Source organism: Strix uralensis, chromosome 5 (genome assembly GCF_047716275.1).
Source record: "Strix uralensis isolate ZFMK-TIS-50842 chromosome 5, bStrUra1, whole genome shotgun sequence".
In the NCBI taxonomy this organism is placed as follows: Eukaryota; Metazoa; Chordata; class Aves; order Strigiformes; family Strigidae; genus Strix; species Strix uralensis.
This window is the reverse complement of record NC_133976.1, coordinates 74329307-74346055: the sequence shown is the minus strand read 5'-3', so window position 1 is coordinate 74346055 and position 16749 is coordinate 74329307. Positions and strand designations below refer to the sequence as shown.

Below are 16749 nucleotides of genomic sequence, written 5' to 3'. Positions count from 1 at the left end.
GGATCTGCAAGGACATGAGCTTTAAGAAGAACATGATTTTAGCAGAGTATAGGAGAAAAAGAGGTTTAGAAATTATCAGTGCCATGAAGACATCATAAAAGAGAAGACACCAAACTTTCTCTTCTGTTTGTAGTGTCAAAAGTCTGAAGTGACCTCAGGAGGCTGGCTGAGTAACACAAGTCTTTGTGGAGAGCTGGAAAAAGTCAGGGTTTCAAATCAACCTGGCTGCTGGCAGGTAATAGCCTGCCATTACACTGGGGAGTTACCAGTGTCCAGGAGTTACCAGGAGTTACCTTCCAGAGCCATCTGTCTGCCACTTCTGTGTGTGGTTTTAATCACAGGAACTCTAGAGATAATCCACCTGCCACCAAAGTCTGTGAAGTTATTATAAGACCAGACAGAAATGTATCTGGTATTTCTCTGACGGGGAATACTACTGGATTGCAGATGGCATAATTCTCAATTCCCACAAACTTACAGTGAAATCAAATAATTAGCAGGAAAAAAACCCCAAATGTGCCAGACAGGCTACTCAAACTCTGGATTCTTCCATTAAGTGTGCAGTACTTTGAGAATTTCTGGGAAAATCTTGAATAAAACTAGCCAGAATTTTGATTTTTTTTTCCTACAAAAATATATTCTGTTAGAAATATGCTGATGCTGAAAGTGAAATGTTCTGAAGAACCATGTCAATTTTGAAAAAAAGCATTTCAGGAATGTAAGATTGAAATCTTACATTTTGTCCTTGGACATTTCAATTTGAGTTTTCATTTCCATTAGAAATGTTACATAACTACAAAAAAAAATTAAACTGGATTAAACTGGTTTTACTTTACTTAAGCAAATGTTTTGATTTTCCTTAATTATTTCTGTTGGAATGTCCTTTTAAAGAAAATTTTGCAATTTAAAATTTTTATTCTATTTTAAAACAGAAAAAAATGTTACAAGGTGCTTTTGTGAAACAAAAAATCAAATCCTATAGCTCTAATCTGGGTGAGGCACCAGAGGCTTTTTGGATCATTTTCGTAAATTGAGGTTTAGTTTTAATGCCTATTAGAAAAGGGCACTATCTTACAGGAGAACAGGAATCAAGGTGTATGATGCTACCTTTTCTGGGGCAAATAGCCACACCTTGCTGATTTTCCTGGAAAAATCCCTGAGCTGTTCCAGTGCAATGTAACATACTAATACTCAGACAGCTCTGTGGGAGAGATTAAAATCTCTTGCACTGGGAAATTAAAATTTTATTTGGTGCAATAAGGAGAATTAGGAAAAATGTGACACTTGCAATGAAGTTTGCCATTATATTTCTGCCTGCACTAACTCATATGGGTCAACAGACATCAAGTGCTAGTTCATATATGCATTTATACTTCACATAGATTCCACATGATCTCAGATCTCAGGGGAAATATTTGCATATCTGCATGCAACAAAAGCCTATTTTGAATACAGTTAATAAGGTCAAGGTAACTTTTAAAGCAAATGAGTCCTGCAGCTATCAGGTTTTTTCTGTTAATTTCCTATGTATTCTACAATTTTGAAATTCTAGAGCTCACTTTTCTAATTAGCTTCAAATATGCAAATCATACCAATTTGAATAGCTTATTAATTAATTTAATATATATATCCGTGAAATTGTCAGACAGTAATCTTATGATTCCAAGTGCTTAAGGTAAATATAAGGAAAGTCAATTGCTTTAATTTGGTTATGCAGATTACCCTAGACTGACAATTACTGGACAGTTAATGAAAGAGTCACTTTTTACACAGCTGAAAACTCTATTTTTTTCCATGACTTTCAGAAAAGTAGAACAATTGGTAAAGTATATCTATGCAAATTATTCTTAATTTTCAGGATGTTTTAATAATCCTTCTCATTAGCTCTGGGTAAATGATGAGTTCAAGTCTTATGGTAATCAAGCCTGTGGGACTCCTGAGAAACAAGTAGATATTAAACACTATCAGAGATGTAGTGCTCATCTTCAGGTACAAGTAGCGGTCTGACTCAGAGAAGCAGGTGCAGCTTGCCTGTTTTATAATTTGTGTTTTGTGGGACAGGTAGCCAGAAAAAGCTCTAGAACATCTGGATAGGAAGGCTTTGAAGATAAAGCCATCCATGAAAATAAATGTTGAAAACCTACTTGTGTGCAGGACCTTTTACTTTTTTTTTTACAGGTGGAGTGACTTTAAGGATTTCCTGGTTTGAGTATCAGCTGAGGAGAGGTTTTACTGATTTCAACACCTCTGCCAGAAGCCATGTGTGACACAGCAGACTTTTTTCATTCACCTTGCCTTTTCTCTTGACAAATTCTTGATCCACAGGGCAAGGGCTTCCCAAGGAGGTAATCAGGCTCTCCCAGACCAGAGGAGACTGAGGGGCATGACCCTGGGAATAGACAGAACTGAGCAAGATGGAGAAAGAGAAAGTGTGAAAATTTAGAGTTCCCAGGTCTCCAGCTTTCCTCAGCTCTATTACCATCCATGCCAATGGTTTCCTCATTGCTGTTCCTAAGCAGTCCAATGTTCCTTACTGCCTTTGCTATGGCTTTTAAACACTGAACCCAGCAGTATATTTATCACTGTGCTGGAAAAGGCAGTCTTCTTTTCCTCCACCTCTTTAGGAAGATTTATGTTCTCTATAACATTGATAATTTTTCTTTTTTCTTTTTTTTTTTTTTTCATTGTCTGGGAGGGACAGAGGGAGGGAAATATGTGGGACTGGTTTTCCCAAAGGGGCACAGCCTGTATCTGATTTTGACTCATTCTGCATGACAGTTCTTTTCATATCCATGTTCTCCCATCCCAAATACCCAAATAAATCATATCATAGAATCATAGAATTCTGTGATCATCATCTTGACTTCTTATCTATAGCAGTGTTGTGAAAGCACAGCTGCTCTAGAAGACTGCAAGTAGAGAGATGGTCTCTGACATGGTTTAGCCTGCTAAGGTTCTTGTGTACTAAGACCGTGCCGCTGATTTTGATCTTGCAATGAAATAGAAGAAAGAGACTGTTTAAAGCATTCATATCAGTCTTAGTTACTCTAAAGACACACTGTTGTGCACTGTATAAGGTATTGATTTTTCCATTTCTTGTAACGTCCCACAGCCTGTTTTGGAAAGGATAATGGCATCAGAGTTATTCTCTAAGATGAATTTTCTGAGCCATAGGTAAGCAGGAGCTTTCCCTGTCTCCAACACCTTGCAATACTTTGTTAGTACTGAGAGGGTGAGTAACATCTACTGGCTTCAACTTCCCCGGGGGCTGATGATTTGAGAAATTAAACAAACTCCCAGAAGTATGTCTTCCTTCTGTCATGGCTGTGCTTGTCTTCAGTGCACTGAGCATTTGAGCGCTTCTACAGCTATTTGTTAATTACTTATTAATTAGCTGATAGGATTCTATGGTGTGGGAAAAAGGTAAGGTAGAAGGAAAAATGAAGAACAGATTGAAACTTGGTGCCCTCTGTGTATTGGTGTTACTGGGGTTTCTCTGGGAAGCCTCACCTGCCTAGGGCAGAAGGGAGGCTGGAGACCTTTGGACTTTGTGGGGCTTCATCTGTGAAGAGGTTTGCTGGGAGCTCAGTATGAAGGGTTTACCGTCATGTGGTTGACAGGAGCACATGAATGTGGAAGGAAGATTCAGCAGCATCTCTGCAACTCTCGTATAACTGATGGGGAATTACACTGGTAGTGCTAAGGTCAGAAGCAGGCCTGCAGTCTGCAGCAAAATACCCACTCGGTATGATAACTCTTCTGGGGACTAATGGAGCCAGATGGAGACTAGATCACGAGCAGGTTTTTCCAGGGCGGAAGGCGGACAGTCTATCAGCTCAAAGACTCTGCATGCAGTGTTGCCAGAATCCTTCGTTTGACAAGCCCAAAGGCTCTGGGACAAGGTGAAGATGAATGAGCCATCTTGTGCTTTGATGAAGGTGCTGAAAGAAACTGCACATGCCATTGAAAACAGGAAAAAACCCAATCTGCCTTCGTTCAAATGCAGCAGGACTGTGGATTGCAAGAGACAGTAGATACAGGTGAACCAGCAGCCCCCGTTACTTTTGGGTGATGAATCTCTGCTCAAGGGAGGATAGCCAGAGATACCAGCAGCCCAAAGCGAGAGTTTGTTATGGACCATTTTCATTTGAGATTTGTAGCAGTTAGTATTTAATTCTCAGGCTGTGTCTTTTTATTGCCTTTTAAATTAGAAAGTTATTTAATGTTGATGCAGAATGTTTCCTAGAAGAGAACAGCCTATAGAGTCGTACTGGATTTCTGTACATTAATATGGGCTACAATAAAGCCTACAAGCCATTCTGGGATTGGAAATGCCAACCACAGGCATTATCAGTGCACGTTACAGGTAGTCATATGGAGACTGCAGCTAGCTGTTACAAAGCTACTGAGCAACATTTTTTTGCAAGAATAAATGATTATTGATTTGATGAATTATTTGTTTAAAAAAATAGTAGGGATAGTTTGGATGATACGTAATGCTCACTGTGTATGATTTACTGTGTTCAAGTCTGGGCAAACAGTTGAGACTCAAAATCCCTAGCTCTAAATATCAATTTGGTTTAGTGCCTTTCTATTAACAAGTGTTTCTTTACTGCCGAGGCATCTTTGCCTTGATGTCTGTTCATCTTATAAAAAGATGTCATTTGATCTGAATTTGGTTGAAGCAGATTTTCTCCCAGTCACTCAGAGAAGGCTCAGCAGACAGCACTGCTGACTGGTATCTCTGAGTTTAAAAGTGGATTTTGAGAGAGCGACTGGGATGTGACCAGCTGGGATGTCCCATTACTCTGCAACAGTTTTACTAGCAAATAGAGCCAGAGCCACATTTTTTGCTATCAATCAGCTGACCATAAGCAGCAATCCAGTCTCTACAGCTAGGTCATCTGGATGCAGCAGGGAATGGGGCCCATTTAGCAGATGTCTAGGAAGATATATGAAGCAGAAGTCATTTTGCTGGCATGTTGTGGCAAACAGTCTTCACAAAGAACAGACCAGTGAGGGAAGGTAAGAACACAGCCATTTTAAAAACAGTTGTCTAGTGAGAAATTAAAAAACCCCTATGTTTGCCTGACTGGTACATATGCGGGTAGAGGGAGTGGGGCAGGAGTAAATAAGGGTGCTATACTGACTATAATAGAAAGGGTAAAATTAGTTTATGTGTGTTTACCTTTGATTAGAAATGTAGCTGGGGAGCCACATTCTCTTGCCTACCAGCAAAAACCCCACAATCAGGTCTTTATTTAATGGGAACCTCAAAAATTCCTGTTAGTCTGTGCATTTGAGTTTGCAGAATGGTACCCATCACCACGCTGAACTGCTGCTGAATGCCTGCCACAAAAACCTTCACAAAGGGGAACAGCCTTTCCCCTGGACTGATGGTATCTTGGCTGAAGACAGACAGTAGGTAGAGAGGAACTAATTACTGTCTTGCTGAAAACTACTCCTAGTGCTCCTGGGAATGGGAAACATGATCTCTGCTACCCAAGATTTCAGCAAAATTTGGAGAAAGTCACTGGGGATAAGAAGATGGGGGGGGAAGAGAAAGTTAAAGAGGAAAACAAGTAGAATACTTCTGTTTTCCCTTCTTCCATCACCTTCATTGCTTTCATTGCAACTGACAGTGCAATCTGGAGCCAGTTAGCAGATCTCTAAATATGCATAATAGTACGAGATGGTGCACGCAATGAGGTCTTGGAGGACCGATGTTAAAAGCTCTTGTAATTTGGATGAAGAACAGAAGCTTTTACATCAAAACTGAATGAGTGAAATACAGGGGATTGTGCACCCTTTATTACTGCAATCTGCATGTGTAGAACAGTGACGCTGGAAAATTCCTTGGGCATTATCAACAAAGTAGGTCTTAGCAAAAGGAGAATTAAATGCCAGAAAACATCTTTCACTGCTTCAAGGAATTGCCTTAGACGACAGAACTAGCTGGATTTGAACTCACCTGAGCACCTTTTTGACCATCGAACTTATGGTGCTTAGGAAGCTATCATTAATTAACATATTCAGAGACAATCTAAGGAATCGGAGTCAGGGATTTTTCTATGGATTCATATAAAGATACAATCTCTATTAGAGTTCAGGGAAAGTTAAAAGAAACTTTTGCTAAGCAAAAGGAATGATTTATCCTGGCTAGCAAGCCAATGGAAAATATAAGCAGCTTGGGGTAGTTCTAATGTTTTTTATTATCTTTTGGGCGTTTTAACTAGCTTTGTGGAAAAACATATTGGAATTAAAAGGAAAATGAAATATAACTGTATTATATCACAAATGTTGATGCCAGAATATTGTACTGGTTGGGTTTTTTTTTTTTTAAACTGATGTGATAGAAAAATGAAAAGAAAAATTAAATACTGGTCAGAAAATCTGGATGTAGGCTTTTTAAAGAGCTCTTTGTACTGAAATCTACATCACACTTATTTTACCACTGAACCAACACAGGACAAGGTGTGTGGTGCTTTGTGTTCCTACTATTAGCTATCATTGTTACTGTAACAATAATTTACACTCAAATAAGAAAACAGGACTCCTTCACTAAAAGCCTTAAAACCCTCCAAAGTTTTGGGTATGTGAAAGCCTTCAGTAACTAAAAGCACAACCCACTTCTCAGTGCAGCCAGTGAGATGCTGTGTACCACCATTTTAAAGACAGCTCTAAACATTTTCATTCAGAAGGACTACAGACAGGTTTGTGCATTAATTCTTACAGCTATAGGGCTATCTAACTTTATTTTTGCTGCTTTTACAATCAGCTTTTAAGAATTTGTTCTCCTGGATTTTTTATCTTCTGTTTCTCATATTTTAATTAACTATCATGTGTGTGGATGAATTTATCCAGTAAGGCAAATTTCTTTTTATGCTAGTCTTAAATCTTCCCTGCATTAAAATATGTTCTGATTATTCCATGCACCTGGAATAATGTCAGAAGTCAAGTATAACAAGTAATTTTGTGGAAATCACAATATTGAGCTATTTCCTCAAAACTGGGTAGTATGGAGAGTCTTTCAAAGTGGGAACTACATGCTTTCTTCTTATGGTGATAATATCACTAGTCATCAGTAACAGCTCAAATACTCAGGAAAACTGAGGAAGGAGTCATTTGCATTTACAATCTCCTTTTCTGCAAAAAATACATACTTTTTTTTCTGTTTGCCCATATATCATATAGATTTTCTTACAGAAAAAGTTGTGTGGTTACCAAAATCACCTCTTTGAATGGGCAAATCACATTATGAACCCTGGAAATGCACTCAGAGTACCAACATTTTTAAGCCAAAGAGAAAAAAAAAGAGGCCCCATCTTCATGACAAAAATATACATGAATAAAAACAAAATAAGTCTGTTCAAACATGGTTGTGGTCAGATAGTCTTATCATACTTCTTTCTTACCAACACAGGGTGAAAAACATGCACTAGAATTGTTGATTAGCATGGGAGTGATCAAATTCAAATCAATCTAAACCTAATTTGGCGAAGAGTTCAGGGCAGCTCTCCTGATGTTCACTAAAGGCAAAATAAAGTGCTAGCATTTGCCACTGCTACAGCTCACAACCATGCTTCAACGTGGCTTCCTACACACGGAAGCTGGGGCCACTGTGGTGTGTTACCTGGACTATTTTAGCGATAAACCCACCACCAGATATTTAAAAAAGCAAACTACATCTACCCCCCTCCCCCCGCCATCAATTTCAGCAGTAGTTTTTCAAAAAAAACCCAAGTCATATATACATACATATACACGCACACAGGGATAGCTCAGGACTACGTACAACTTCTAGGATGGCAGCGGTAAGGGTATGACAACACAAGATGTCAAAAGAAGCCACTGTGCTTCTCCTGCCCTTTGCTACATAATTTGGAGGCCTCTGCTACCCAGACGGCACTTGAGAAATAGGGAGAGAGAAGGAGAGAGGGAGAGAGATGTTTTCTACCTCTTCCAGAAGGTTTGGGTAAAAGAACTTGCAAGTTCTAGGAACTGCAAAGATTTATGTCCAGTGGCAGCTGATGGCCAAAATCTGAGCAGCAAAGGGCATGGAAGCAGACAAAACCAGACAGGCAGAGACAGAAAGACGGACAGACAGACGCAGCAACAGAGATGAACGCCAGTCCCAACTGAGGTGCAGGCTAGATGTATGTCGTCCTTCCACTGATCCTTGCTCCCATTGTGGGGGGGTGTGTGTATAGGACTGTGTCGCAGGGGCTGACTGCTCCAGTCCTTGCGCATGCAAAATGCCCTGGGGCAGTTCTGCCTGAATAAGGACTGCAGGATTTAAGCCACTGGTTCTCTGCCTTCAGACACATTCATTGAGGGTGAAAATGAACTTGTGAGGTTTAGTGTGGCTGGAGACAAGGGAGAGGAAAGCAAAGGAGAAAAGGAAGAAAGGCAGTGGGTGGGTTAAAAGGGAGAAGTGTAGGAGAAGGTGAGAGGGAGACTTGAGTATAGGCTGTCAGATATTCCAAAGAATGGGAGCAGGAGCCCATGACAAATCATATGAAGCCTCTTGACACCAAAAGCAAGATGACTGTAAGGAAAGGCCCCATGCGGCTGGTTTAAGCCTGAGCAACTTTACTTCAGAAATAAAAAAGACTAAAGGAGAAATCACTGTACAGGTCTCCAAGTATTCTTGGGAGCTGAATGCTTTGGTATCTCTTTGGCCTTACTGCATCAGTACTCAGGAATCAACCAAGCTGCAACCCTCTGCTGACTTCCTACCAGAATTTTAAAACCTTTTCAGAAATGCAAGCTGTAAAGTACTCAGCTCTCCTGAATATCTGAATATCTGATAGACAAACACCAAACCACTACCCAGCAGGCCTGGGCACAACAGACCTGACCAACATTTTCTAGGGGAAGTAATACAGCAAGATGGGTTTTGGGTTTCTCTAACCTTCTTCATAGGGGTGCTACTTCCTGAAGCACCCAGGTCCTTTGTCTCCCAGATGCCACCATGGATCAGATCACATACAACATTGTACTTTCCTTTTCTTCTCCTCCTGTCACCTCTCCCATTAAAAACCCCACCATTTCTCTCAACCCTCAAACCAGTTGCAATACTCGTTCTTCGGAAAACATGTACTGCTACAACAGGAGGGCAACTTACGCAGGGAAATATTCCATTATTTCACAAAATCCCGCAAGTCACCAGTTCCCTATCCCTGATAGTTCTCACCTCATGTCCATGCACACTCCCCTGGCTTATCACATCTGTGGTATCACATTGCGTACCTGTCATGGGTACCTCTCCTCCTCTGTACCTCCTGTGGTGGTCACAGACACACTCAGACACGCAAGTTTGGTCACTCAGTGGAACAGGCAGGATGGATACCAGTCCGGATGGTTTTGTTCAGTCATCCTCATGCACTCCCAGACACAGCTGACAAACACAGGGGTACCCACACATGCAGACACACTCAGAGGCACAGGCAGAAGCCCCAGGCGACAGGCTCAGAGGTGGGTGCAAACTCTCCCTCCCCGATGTCCTTTCAAGACAGACAATCAAAAACACAACATCCTACTGTCACTAGTCCCTACGCTGGTGCTCTGGAGACACACATGCTCTCACCTGAACACGCCTCTGTAACTCTCACACATCTGCATGCCGTGAACTGCCCACTGCAGCTGGATGGGCCAACCTCTTGGCTGGCCACAGGGACTCATCCATCTCAGTGAGCACTGCTATGAGCATTGCTTTGCTGGCAAACAAAGACTCGGCCACAGTGAATCTTTGGTCTGACACCAGCAGGGAAAGGGTGAAGGAAAAAGGACTCTATGGACCAGAGAGGTGTCAGCTTTTCTCTCTGACTGAGAGAAAGGAAGGTTACATTAGCAGCTTTCCCAGTGACTCAGGGTCTGACTGTTTTTCTTTCATCACTTTGGGCACCGTAGCACAGAGCACATATCAAACTTGATTTCCCCCTTTGATACAGCACAACAAATAGTAATGAGCCACTTTCTTTGCCTGGAGGAGGGGACAGCAGGCTGTCAGTCAGCTTCACAGCGCTCAACTCCAGGCTGTGTCTGCTGATGTGGAAAGGAAGGAAATGCAAGTCTGCACCTGGGGCTGCTTCTAGGATAATATATTCCAAATTTGCTGGTTTTTATTCAACTCCTATAACATTTTCTTTCTTATTATTATTGTAATAGATAGTAATAATTTTTACCACCTTAATGTTTCTTCTAAGGAACTTAAAGTGTTTTGTAAACACTAATGACAATGCTTTCTTAATGTAGGGAATAATAACAATCTCCAATTTCCTGATGGGGAGACTGAGGTTTAGGGATCTAGTCAAAGTCTAAGGAATACAACCCACAGGCCCTACCTCCCAGGCCCCATATATTACATCATCTTTCATCTTATTCCCCAAAAGACATTCTTGGTCTTAGCACTTAAAGAGAGTTGACACATGGTAGATGTGGTCTCTGCCTCAGAAATTCTTTTTTTAATAGCAGATTAAAAAGTCCTCCCCTCCCTCTTTAGTTACTTAACTAAAGTGGCTTAAGGGCCCAAAGTGGAATAATGGAATATTTCCAGAAAATTTTGAAAAAAATCTTCATTTTGTGGCTAGGAACTTAGTTGTGTGACACTGAGAAGCAAAGCTCTGAAAATGCACCTTGAAAGTAAGGCAATTTAAAAGTGAATTCGGCAGAAACTGTGCCACTCACTGAAGTTTTCAAACCCACCAGATTTTAATCTGCTTTGTGCCTTTTGCACTCACTCAGCTGTGTGAGATACATCTCAGTCTGTGGAGATGGTTGAGGGGACCTGGGAGATGTTCCCAAGCTGCAGTAAGCAAGTGGGCCTAACGTGATGCAATTGGATTTATCACTTGACAGATCTCCACACCATGGAGGTGCTTTAGCTGGAGGCTTCCTAAAGGACTCAGAAATGTTGAAGGCAACCTGAGGGCATGCCTCATGAGTACATGCCTTCTCACTATTTTTGAACGCACAGCCATGCTAACAAAAATATGCTGAGCTTGACATGCAAGTGTACACTCACTCACAGGCATGCAGATGAACATGCCTGCATACAGGAAACTCTCAGATATAAACACCCACCCGTAAGCAGATCAAACTTGCACAGTAAGATAGCCACACTGGCTCAGAAAACACGTTCATAGACTCAGTTACATACACAACAACCCATGTGTCTCCATAAACAACCATTCACAACACAAGTAAGTATGAAATACATATGCTAGCATACACACTCTCTTTCCCCCACACGTGGATTTGTGCCTGTACACTCTCCCATGGATTTGTAGCCCATACACAGGCATCCGAACACATTCAGGAACGTACACTACAACCAACAAAATGCACACACAGAGACCCACCCATGCACACTCACATATATCTTAACGAAGGTTTTGGTCTGGGAAATTCCTTTTCAAGAGACAAAAATAATTGGCAAAAGGAAAAAACAGAGCATGGTGAACTGCATAAATAGATGCAAGCACATACACACATGCACACTGTGGAGCCTGTCAGTCAGGGTTCCCACCGCAACTACAGCTATTGCATCTCAGCACCTGCTGGGTATTCTTCCCCTGAATGCAAACGTCTGGTGAACTTCACAGAGATTTCAGGCTTACGTGTCTATGGCCACATGTCAAACTAACCTGTGACAGGTGTCTCCATCTTCCCTAACTGACCACAATGAAAACTGTCCCTTAGCTCCAAGAGCAGCACCTTTCAAGACCCTACCACAAATGTTCTTCAGCTTCTAAGGGCTTGGGCAGAAACATCTTACCTGCACCTGACCAGGCTAAACATCTCCAGTTAGTGGAGTTTATTGGCATTTTAGGGTTTATTTTTTCTTTCTTTTTCAGACTCCAAGTCTCTTGGAACAAGACAAGACAGTGTACAGAAACACAAGGCAGGGTTTGCTCAAACCCACAAACAGCAAGAAAGCAACAAGCTCCTGAGAAGGGGAAAAGTGTGTCTGAAAAACTGTCTGACACTGCTTGGGAAGATGACAACTGTCCGTCCAAGATGGGCTGCCACTTCCAAAGCCCATTTGCTACAGATGTAACATATCAAGTGCTGCTAGCAGGAAGGGAATCTGACAGGACAAACCAACATACAAAACATTCTCTTATTCAATACAGGTTATAAGTGCAAAGGGATTTCAGAACATTTCAGAACAAACTCCATCCATAGCTGCTGCTCATTTATCAGTGCATCAAAAGATTGTGCAAGTTTTTAGTAACAAACATTAGAAACTAGTAGCAAAGGACTTGCCTAGATAAAAAGAGAAGATTTAAACATGCCAGGTAACAAAAAGACATGTGCAGAAATCTTTAAAAACTGTATAGAAGGAAAGGATTCTTTAGAGGAAACAGAGGGACCATCACGTGATGCTCTTCATAACCCTTACTAAAAGAGTCAGGACCGCTCCTGCTGCCTCCTCAACTGAGACAGGTGATGGTTGTTTAGACAGAGGCACACCCTCATTTCTCACAGACTTCTATAAGCCTATGGATTCTGGGCCTTGTCTGATATGAACTTGAATTTAGACAGGGAATGGAAAAGAGAGGGAGCCTTGTCAGTGGTAATTAAGCACACCAGTATGGATAGCCCTGGAGACTGAAGATCAGAATGTAGCATAATTAGCAGCAGCGTGACCTTCTCAACAACATGCTGAGAATGAATGCGATTTATCCTCCTTAAATCTAGTGTCTGAGAGCCGGGCGTCTAGACAAACCTAACAAACCTAGACACTCACCAGTCACTGGATGGAGCCCTCCAAAGAGCAATTCATTTCCCCTGTCATAGACATGTACAGGGAGGCACCAGCTGGCCTGGGGAGGCATTCATTTCTCTCCACTAACAGTAAGAGGAGACCTGGGTGACTGTCTTCCTTTCAGATGACTAAAGTTTAATGAGATGTATATCAAAGTGTCTTTAAACCCATGATGGAAAAAGTTCTTTAATTTATAGGAAATCACTGTGAATTTCTTCCAAAGGATGAATTAGATTTTCCCTCCAGTACAGGTTTCTGACTATGATAGACCTCCACTTATTTATCAAAACACAAGGATTCCCCTCCTTTCTGCTTGGAATACTTTTATATGGATTCAAATACATCAGTCAGGGAAGACTTGTTGATAATAATTCATCTCCAGTTAACTGTACTTATTTCCTTAATTACCGTGTACAGTTCTGCCTCTACAGATGAGAATTGAACGTTTTGACAATCTGAAGGCTATTGCCAGGTTCCCCATTTAGTTTTCCTGTGACAAGTGTGGCGTAAAAAAGGCTTTCATTTAAGTCTTTAAAATTAACAACTTCATCCTGCTGGTCATTGTAACTTCCCTCTACAAAGTCAGCCCAATCCCAACATGACTCTAGTAAAAGGGTAACCAAAATTGTTTACAACATTCTGGGGGAAATGTTGTAAACAATTTTTTTGGTGTCCAGAAAGTAGGACATTTAAGAGATGTAAAATAAAAGTTCATTTTCAGTTAGAAACTGTTTTCCATTCTCTCAAAGGACAACGAAAATAGACTAGTGTCAAATAAAATATTTAATTTATTTTAAATCAAAATATTACAACTTGGATAAATGTGCCTGTTTCAGAATTAAAAAAAAAAAAAAAAAAAGAACAGAAATTAAACTAGAACCAAGATATGAAAACATTTTTTTTTGGAAAGTTCCAAATAAGGCATTTTGATTTTTTCAAAATGTTGCCTACATTTTTCCCTGCACACAGCACTGAATGAATACTATGCTGTTGCTTTTCTGCTTGCACTGGATTGCCTCTACAGTACACAACAATTCCAAGCTGGAATGTTTATTCAACAGCCACATCATTTACAAATTCATGATTAATTTACTCTTCATTAACATATTTACAGCAATTTTCTTTCAATCTTTGTATTTTCCTGGCCTTGATAAGCTGGATTTTGCAGTGCAAATTTTGTCCATGCTCATAAACCCAGTGGGTCCTTCGTAGTCTTTGTTTTGGTAATCTGTGTGTTTCTTGCCTGTCTTTTGTCTGTTTATCCTGTAATTCTATATCCATCCACCTCCAAAAAAAGACAGAGGAAAAAGTTTGCCTGATGTGATTTATTCCTTGAACACCAGCTGCTCATTTCAGTCTCCGTGGCTCATTCAATCCTTCACCTGTCTGCTGAGATGGGCACCAGTGGGGCCAATCAGTGTCAATTGTGCTGGTGGAATTTGAGAGATGGAGCAAACCGGGTTGCAAACCCAAAAGAATGCATTGAAACTCTGGTGCTTTGTTTTCCCTTTGGGCTTTCTGTTTTGTTTTTATTTTATCTACCTTTTTTTTCAAATTAGAAACTGAACATTAGGAGCAGGTTCCTCTAAACAGAGATGATTTGGTCTTTATTTCTTTTGGAGGAATCCTGGGTGAGGAGGCACGGGGAGGATTCCTGGTTTGGTTCCCACAGTTCCACCTCGAAAGAACTGACCTTTAGATCTCTGTGGGGTGGAGAGTATTGAACTGCCATGAGAAGCAAAGCATAACACTGGGTAGACCAAAGTGCTGGCCTGGGACTATTCTAGCAGCTTCCCATGGCACAAATAGTTTTTGCGCTTACACTCCACATTTCCCATCACTTTTCCTGCTATACAGTTTAATTCATGCCAGGCGGATTATGAAGGGAAGAAAATGATGCAACAGTCAAAAAGTCCTTTAAGTCGTTCCAAAAATTAAAACAGAATAAAAAGAAAACAAAACAAACAAAAAATAAAAAAGAGAGAGCTTCAAAACTAAAAAAAAAAAGCTCTGAAAACAAACTCAAAAGAAAGGAGGAAGGGGAGGAATAAAAACAAAGAACCCGGGAAAGACAAATGAATGTTAGAGCAGGCACGATCATGGACAGACGCCAGCTACTTACGTTCACCTCGGTGATTGCTATATCAACAATGCTACCCACAACAATCAAGGCGTCAAATGTATTCCATGCATCACAGAAATAGTGCTGCATGTGGCAGAGAAGCCAAGGAAAGAGAGAGAGAGAGAAAGGAAGAGAAAGAAAGAAAGAATGAGAGAGAGAGAGGAGGGAGAGAGAGAGGGAAAGGGAGAAAAGAGGGAAAAAAAGTAAAAAGTAAAATAAAATAAAATAAAAAACCAAAACAAAAGCATGAAAGAGGGAGAGAAGAGGAAAAAAATAAGAAAAGAAAGAGGTTACGTGGGCATATTAAATAGTCTCTTACCACTCTACAGTATTGGTTGCTCAAACCTCTGTAACGTTTCACATGATGGAGGGTATCAACAAAAGCCTGGTTAGTCAAAAAGTTACACTCAAGCATGTCTACCTTTTGGAGGGAAAAAAAGCACACACACCCCAAACTGTGCGCTTTCACCAGTCACAGCCTTGGGGCGAGCTATGACAAGTGAAAAAGAAGGAGGCATTTCCCCCCTCCTTTTTTTTTCCCTGGGAGAAGGAGAAGGACGACGGCAAGTTCAATAAAAGCATGACTAGAGGGAAAAAAACCAGAAAAAAAAAAGAGAGAAAGAAAGAGAGAAAGAGAGAAGGAACAGCAGAGGAGGAGGAGGTGGTGGTATCCTGGGGAGGGTAGAGTAATACTCACATTAGTTTCACTGAGAATGACGTCTATAATGCTGCCAATTACGATGAGGAAGTCAAAAACATTCCAAGGATCACTAAAGTAACCCTACATAAGGAAGGGGCAGGCAGGATGGGGATTAAAAAGGAATGTTAGACAGACAAAAACAGTTCAAAATTACCATTAGAATTACTGCCCTGATACCTCAACGGGCTTTCCTGTTAAAGTCTACTTATTGCATCTCAAGCTGTAGCCCAGTCATGGGATCCCTGACTTGTGCGAGCAGCCCCTATCCAGCTAATGCGGTCCCAGGGCACCCACCCCTCCCCTCTGACTCTGAGCCAGGGAGGGCAAAGGGAAGCCACATAGGTCGCTTTGAGCATGGCTGCTCACAGGAGTAGGGCTTGCAGGGCCAGGTCCTCCAGACATCTCCAATTCCTAGCAACACAACGCCCTTCCCCATTTGGCTTAGATTTGTCTGGGGGAAGAGTACAGGAATGGTGTCATATGGTTCTCTCAAAAAATGGCTCCCCTTCTGCCAGCGAGAATATCAATTCACCAGTCCATGTTCCAGATGTAACGCTCTGTGCTGGCACTGGGAACGGCTGGCTGCTGCATCACAAGGGAGCAGAGGGCACAGCTGAGCTGGGGATGTGCTATTTAAACCTCACTGGTTGTCACCTTTATCTTTACCCAGCCATAGTGAGTATTATGACAGTCATTAGCCTAACAGTTTCTGTTACTAATGGTTTAGATCCTGTCTTAAAACTACAGAGCAGGACTGGTATTTCTGTTACTCTGAAAGCACGTCTGCACCACAAAATGAAGGTGTGAATGTAGCATGTGCTAGCACACCCCACCAGGAAGCGGTAAGAATGAGAGCAAAGTTGGCTTTAGCATGTGCTCAGAGTGAGACCTGTTGCTCACTCATGCTAAAAATAGTACCACAGCATCACTGTCACATTAGCTGTCTAGGACAAGCTATAGCAAATCCACTAGCATGTGCTACACTCATAGCTTCACTTTGCTGTGCAGAATCACTTTGGGGGCTATCTCAAACATCTCATTGTTCTAAGCAGAGCTCAGGAGATGCTAATCAGCACTGCTTACTGTCCCCATCCTGCATGACTTCTGCCTGGATAGGCTGTAAGGATACAGGACCCTTTTGGCAAAGGTTCTGTT

At 41.3% G+C, this 16749-nt stretch overlaps 1 protein-coding gene across 14 annotated transcripts in view; it reads right to left on the bottom strand.

The window, feature by feature from the left end:
• The window catches only part of CACNA1C (calcium voltage-gated channel subunit alpha1 C), a 498932-nt gene that overhangs the window by 45769 nt on the left and 436414 nt on the right, over nt 1–16749 (bottom strand). For 10 of the 14 annotated variants that reach the window (XM_074871704.1, XM_074871694.1, XM_074871692.1 and 7 more), the window contains 2 exons: nt 15592–15675; nt 14895–14978 (listed from right to left, as the gene is read on the bottom strand). In XM_074871704.1, the coding sequence (XP_074727805.1) occupies nt 14895–14978; nt 15592–15675 (168 nt within the window). The remainder of the gene's footprint in view (nt 1–14894; nt 14979–15591; nt 15676–16749) is intronic. The other 4 variants (XM_074871698.1, XM_074871701.1, XM_074871699.1 and 1 more) reach the window with 1 other exon arrangement.